Source organism: Doryrhamphus excisus, linkage group LG16 (genome assembly GCF_037039965.1).
Source record: "Doryrhamphus excisus strain RoL-2023G ecotype Guam linkage group LG16, RoL_Dexc_Guam_v1.1, whole genome shotgun sequence".
Taxonomy (NCBI): Eukaryota; Metazoa; Chordata; class Actinopteri; order Syngnathiformes; family Syngnathidae; genus Doryrhamphus; species Doryrhamphus excisus.
In genome coordinates, this window is record NC_136372.1 from 9,340,822 (window position 1) to 9,348,058 (window position 7,237).

Genomic DNA, 7,237 nt, shown 5'->3' on the forward strand with positions numbered 1-7,237 from the left:
TAAATTTCCCGCAAACATAATACTGAATCTCCTGCAAATGTAATAACTATTACATTTGTAGGAAATTCCGTATACTGAATACTACATAATACTGAATAATACAGAATATTCATGATGGATTAAATTCTACATTTTAGGTGAAATGGCACATATTCAGCGCTGGATGGTCAGCCTTGAGGGACACATGATATGTGAGGGGATTCAGGCCACGTTCTTGATGGGGCTTGCTGCCTTACTATTTTCCACCTTCTACATCTTTAATCTCCAGTACCAAAAAGAGGCTCCATGCACCCTCAAGTTCATCCAGAGGTTAGATACATTAATTAAATAGAACTTTAATTTTTCTCATGTTTTGATCCTACATCTATACATTTTCTACCTTTTATTGTGTTATTAATCTGATTGAGTTCAACAACTTGATCTTTATAAACTGAATAATCACAATCATTTTTCAGGCGTTTCGCTGGAATAAACCCGCAGAGAGGCACCAAGATGTATGAGGCAAATTTGTATCCAAGAAAACGGGCAAAGTCACAACCAAAAAGAGTACAACAGTCAACCCACATGCAACACCACTCAGCTAAAGAGACTAGATTTTGAATGGGACTTAATTTGAGATGGGGAGATTACTCAATCTCATTAATATGTTTGTCAAAACACCAGTTTGTCTCAATCTTCTAATTCTCTCTTCCTCTCAATGTTACTTATGTGAACTTATTTCCTTCATCTCTCTCCCTTACATAGTAGTCTTAAACCCTCTTTTCTTCTTGCTCTCTAATAATTTTTTTATTCTCAGTCATTCTTTTACTCATGACATCTCTTTTTCTTACACCTTGTATTCATTCTACTATTTTCTCTGTTATTGTGTTCTGTTTCTGAAACTACATACTATAAACTGTTTCAAATGTTTCAGCCTCTCCATCCCCTTCATTGCAGAGTCTTTTAACCTTATATTTTGTAAAAAAGGAGTTTATTTTGATACCGCGGTGACACTCCTACTAGTATGCTGCTGAATTTGTGCATAAACACATAAAAAATATTTTGCGTCACATCAAAACACAACATGTGTCAGACACACATGACGCCAGCTGGTGTGAATTGCCAGATGGATTTTTAAAAAAGCAAACAAATGAAGCGCTGCTACGCCCGCACGATGTGACGCCCCTGGTGTGAATTTGAATTTACATGCTTTATTTTAAGTCACTAGTACTATGGTCACATAGGCTACAACAACATGTGAAATTCTGATTTATCCAGTTTCTAAAACCAACATGGCACACATATAGGCAAATCCCACATTTAACATAGGCCAAACGGTGGACGAGTGGTTAGCATGTTGGCCACAGGAGATCCGGAGATAGGAGATAGTGGTCCAACCTATCTATCTTTTTTGATTTTGGAATTGTTGGACGTCTGGGATCCATCCTTGAAAGTGTGTACTGTCAGGTTCTGTGAGTGAGTCAACGTGATCGTTTATGTTTCCTTTTTCTGCCTTAGTTCCAGTTTTGATTATATGATTTTGTTTACTTCTCACCAATTTACTTCCTAATTTGCCTTGTTCTGTGTTTTCCTGCTTTGCATGTATCACTTGCACCTGTTTCTAATTTTAGTTCCACTTCCTTTGTTTAACATTGTCATATGATCCTGGGCTCACACTGAATCCGTCACAGCTCCATTGCGTTCATTCATTCATTTTCTACCGCTTTTTCCTCACGAGGGTCGTGGGTGGTGCTGGAGCGAGAGGCGGGGTATACCCTGGACTGGTCGCCAACCAATCACAGGGCACATATAGACAAACAACCATTCACACTCACATTCATACCTATGGACAATTTGGAGTCGCCAATTAACCTAGCATGTTTTTGGAATGTGGGAGGAAACCGGAGTACCCGGAGAAAACCCACGCATGCACGGGGAGAACATGCAAACTCCACACAGAGATGGCCGAGGGTGGAATTGAACCCTTGTCTCCTAGCTGTGAGGTCTGCGTGCTAACCACTCGACTGCCGTGCCGCCCCCATTGCGTTCAGAGAGATTGAAATCCCCATTATAGGTTGATACTAGCTCCGTGCGTCACAGCTCCGGCAGATGTACAGCCAAACACCACAGAAGCCGGTCACGCTGGTCAAGCAGGGGGTTTCCACAGCCAGAGCGAGGCTCGTTGTTGCATCGACCGGAGTCAGTGTGGCACTTTGCCGCAACGGATTCAGGTGCAGCCTGGGGTGACTGCTTATTGTTGCTATCGCTACTTGCAGCATTACGATTAAAATAAAAAAATGTACCTGCAATTAGGTTTCTTGCATGCTGTGGTCACCGACACGGCAACATCAGACACAAAGCAAATAGTTATTTGTGTAATATAATAATATATTTGTGTCCGATCTAATTATATATCTTAGATCTTTGCTGCGATACAGAACATTATTGTTATGAAATGGATCTCCACTTCAGAATCCCTGATCTAAAAGAAGTCTAAAGTGGCATTAACTTAATATCATTTGTAAACATTTGCTAACATAAATACGCTTACTGAACACTTCACAGCACTTATCACTTTCAACAATACCAACTCAAGCTCACTAACAGTTGTATCGCTCTGCAAATAGTAGCTTCACTATATTCCACAGTTCCTTTCCACTTGTGATTGACAGAGAATGTGATTTTTACTATTCATTTAATGAATTGCAACAAGTTTGTTAACTGTAAGCTTGTGAACAGTGAAAGCTATTATTTTCAACCTGCCCCTTCTCTACATGCAGAGATGGCAGGTATGTTGGGTTCAGTTTGTAACAAGTAAGACTGGCCAGACGGGATGCATGCTTCTTAGACACACAAGGAAACGTTTGTGTCTGAATCTCAGTGTTGTGTAATGCAAGTCAGAGCTTTAAAGAGCCACAATAATGTTCTGTATAGCAGCAAAGATCAAATTATCTGTTGGGGGTAATTCAATGCTACACTATTGTTAGGTGGGGTGTATCGCCTTGCAGCATCTCCTTCAGATGAAGGTGCATCATCAATTATTTAAACACTTGAGCTGCACACAAAGTTAAAATAGGAGCTTTATAATCTCCTGAGATGATAAAACATGATGCTGGCACATTTTCCTGTTGCTTGGAAACATGTATCCAACAACATTGGGAGTCGGCACAACTTTTCTTGCATTGTATTGTAGTATTTTCAAGGTTGCACTTCATTACTTACAGTACAGTATGGATAGGACAGGCAATGAATGCAACATAAGAAAACAGCAGGTGCTCTTTGGAATGTTGCCCCACCCAAGACGATATTCATATATTTTGTAAATGGCACCTTGTTCTTCATTCTCAGGCCAATAGGATCCATGGCAATATTGCAGCCACCAGTGCGAGCATTGTAAATGCGGACAGCAGCACCAGCAAACACCGGGCAGTGGTGCACAGTCTGTACCTATGCCTACGATGCGGATGCACCACAGTCATTACCATGCTGAAGGCGTCCTCCTCAGTCATGGGTCTCCCTTGGGTGCTTATGATGAAGATCTGGGAGGCGCTGTGACATGGCCCGATGAGTCTCTGCCGACGGAAGCGTTCTGAAACCCCATGAAAACAGTTTCTAATCCACCTGACTCCTGTGGGTGAAGCTGGTGTCTCCTGAACCTGGACCAGTGGTGGTGGTAGAGTCATCATGGGAACCTCCAGGGTCTGTCGTCCTCCTCCATCCTCTGGGTCCCCATTCGTCTCTGTCAAGGTGAGCAGCTCATCTTTTTGCTTCCTGATGAAGGTGAGGTGTCTGCAGATTGGACACACGATGGTGTCCCTGATGTTTCCATCAGTGTGGATGCTCACCAGTGTTTTGACCAGGCAGTCGTGACAGAACACATGTCCACAGCTGAGAGTCCTTTCAGTACCACACAGACTCTCATAGCAAACTGGACATTCGCTCACGTCCTCCTGAGCATCATCCTTGTAAAACGCCATTAAAGAAAAATGTTAGCGATGATAGCAAAGGCAGAGCTGTAGCTTGTCTGTCTTCCCCCTCTGCGTTCCTGACTTCAGTGGGTGGAGGCAAGGCTGCAGCATGCATAAACCCTTGCCAAACTGGGCCTGCCACCTGTGTACTTGCTGCACACTAACTCACTTTGCTCACAATGCTCACCTAGGAGGACAATTGTGTGTGATACCTGGCATATCCTTCACATTACACAAGTTGCTTTTCTAATTTTTTCCCCCATTTTGTTGGACTTAATAAATATTATGGTATCATTTTATGGAAAGATATTTATGCATTCAATGTTCTATTCCGTGGTCATGTCATGTTGATATAGATATTTAGGCTGGGCCTGGGCCACTCTTGCTCCGGGAATTTGCTACCCGGCGGCTGTCGGCTGGCGCCCACCCACTTGCTCATGTGCTGGCTTTTGTCAGCCTCATTGTTGTTATCCTGACGATGGGATCGGAGGACCTGGGTTTTCTTGTCCCTCTTCTTCTTGTCCCTTGCTCTCTGCGGCTCTGGGTCTGGATTGATTGTGGATGTGGGATCACTGGGTCCCCTGCCCACACTACCAAAAAAAAAGAATTGTCCATAGGTATGAATGGGAGTGTTTAGAATGTGGCTGCAAGGCGGTCGAATTGTTACACAGGCCACAGGCCACACAGCAAGGAAACCAGAGTTCAAGTCCATCCTCGGCCATCTCTGTGTGGAGTTTGCATGTTCTACCCGTGCATTCGTGGGTTTTCTCCGGGGGCTCCGGTTTCCTCCCATATTGCAAAAACATGCTAGGTTAATTGGTGACTCCAAATTGTCCATAGGTATGAATGGGAGTGTGAATGGTTGTTTGTCTATATGTGCCCCGTGATTGGCTGGCGACCAGTGCAGGGTGTACGCCGCCTCTCGCCCGAAGACAGCTGGGATAGGCTCCAGCACCTCCGCGACCCTCTTGAGGATAAGCGGTAGAAAATGAATGAATGAATACTTGCAACTGAATTGTACTGTTATGCTGGCATTTTAATACAGTATTAGCTATCTAATAATGACTAATGTAATGCATATTTATATATATATGATAACATAACAAACTTATGTTATGCCTGTTCATATATATATACAGTGCATCCGGAAAGTATTCACAGCGCTTCACTTTTTCCACATTTTGTCATGTAACAGCCTCATTCCAAATTGTATTAATTTAATCTCTTACCTCAAAATTCTACACAGAATACTCCATTATGACAGTGTGAAAAAGTTTTTTTTTTTTAACTTTTTTTAAATTTATTAAAAATAGAAAACTAAGAAATCAGATTTACATAAGTATTCACAGCCTTTGCCATTAAGCTCAAAATTGAGCTCAGGTGCATCTTTTTTCCACTGATCATCCTTGAGATCTTTCTACAGCTTAATTGGAGTCCACCTGCAGTAAATTCAGTTGATTGGACATGATTTGGAAATAACTGTCTATATAAGGTCCCACAGTTGACTGTGCATGTCAGAGCACAAACACCAAGCATGAAGTCAAAAGAACTGTCTGTAGAGTTGCGAGACAGGATTGTCTTGAGGCACAAATCTGGGGAAGGATACAGAAACATTTTTGCTGCTTTGAAGGTCCCAATGAGCACAGTGGCCTCCATTATTCGTAAATGGAAGACGTTTGGAACCACCAGGACTCTTCCTAGAGCTGGCCGGCCTTCTAAACTGAGCGATCAGGGAAGAAGGGCCTTAGTCAGAGAGGTGACCAAGGCCCCGATGGTCACTCTGTCAGAGCTCCAGCGTTCCTCTGTGGAGAGAGGAGAGCCTTCCAGAAGAACAACCATCTCTGCAGCAATCCACCAATCAGGCCTGTATGGTAGAGTGGCCAGACGAAAGCCACTCCTTAGTAAAAGGAACATGGCAGCCCGTCTGGAATTTGCCAAAAAACACCTGAATGACTCTCAGACCATGAGAAACAAAATTCTCTTGTCTGATGAGACAAAGATTGAACTTTTTGGTGTGAATGCCAGGCGCCATGTTTGGAGGAAACCAGGCACTGCTCATCACCAGGCCAATACCATCCCTACAGTGAAGCATGGTGGTGGCAGCATCATGCTGTGGGGATGTTTTTCAGCAGCAGGAACTCGCAGACTAGTCAGGATAGAAGGAAAAATGAATGCAGCAATATATAGAGATATCCTGGATGAAAACCTGCTCCAGAGCACTCTTGTCCTGCTGAAAAATGAACCTTCAACCCAGCCTGAGGTCAACGACCCGAAGCACACAGCCAAGATCTCAAAAGATTGGCTTCAGAACCACTCCGTGAATGTCCTGGAGTGGCTCAGCCAGAGTCCAGACTTGAATCCGATCGAACATCTCTGGAGAGATCTGAAAATGGCTGTGCACAGACGTCTCCCATCCAACCTGATGGAGCTTGAGACTTATTGCAAAGAAGAATGGGCAAAACTGCCTAAAGATATGTGTGCTAAACTTGTGGGATCATATTCAAAAAGACTTGAGGCTGTAATTGCTGCCAAAGGTGGATCAACAAAGTATTGAGCAAAGGCTGTGAATACTTATGTAAATGTGATTTTTTTCGTTTTCTATTTTTAATAAATTCAAAACATGTCAAAAAAAACTTTTTTCACATTGTCATAATGGAGTATTTTGTGTAGAATTTTGAGGTAAGAGATTAATTTAATACAGTTTGGAATGAGGCTGTAACATGACAAAATGTAGAAAAAGTGAAGCGCTGTGAATACTTTCCGGATGCACTGTATATATATATATATATATATATATACGTATATATATATATATATATATATATATATATATATATATGATACATGTTCATTTCTTTTTAGAAATGTTGTTAGAGGGCTGCTTGTTAGCTGTTTTTTCTTAGAGTTGTTTGTTATTTGTCAATAAATGTAATTCTGAGGGAGGATACATGACATTGAAATGATGTAGAAATTTGTAAATCATGCTTTATGGTAGGAAACATTTATTATGAACAATTTAATTAACTTGTGATCTGCCTACTCACATCCAGCGAGCGGTGAAGACGAAATCACCTGCTGGAGAAACTGGTGAGAAAGAAAACCTGCAGTGTTTCGGCCCTCTCTCGACACATGTGGGCTAAGGGGTAGAATCAATGGCAACGGGACTATGCTGAGTCCAACAGTCTGGTGGGGCGCGGTTCAACCCAGCACATACTATATTTCTATTGTGACTCATCACGGTTGGGTGACGCTACAAAGTGACGTAGGCACGCACGCCCCCGCATGGGCGT

General features: G+C 42.4%; 1 protein-coding gene across 1 annotated transcript; it reads right to left on the bottom strand.

Moving 5' to 3' along the window:
• Positions 1–1,170: 1,170 nt before the first annotated feature.
• On the bottom strand, positions 1,171–4,024 carry LOC131103406 (RING finger protein 222). Its single transcript, XM_058049686.2, has one exon. The coding sequence runs from the start codon at positions 3,954–3,956 to the stop codon at positions 3,324–3,326; it is 633 nt and encodes a 210-aa protein (XP_057905669.1). The 5' UTR covers positions 3,957–4,024; the 3' UTR covers positions 1,171–3,323.
• Positions 4,025–7,237: the final 3,213 nt, after the last annotated feature.

Bases quoted from the DNA above. Each gene is read 5' to 3' on its own strand.
- LOC131103406 (XM_058049686.2), bottom strand. From the start codon at position 3,956: ATGGCGTTTTACAAGGATGATGCTCAGGAGGACGTGAGCGAATGTCCA.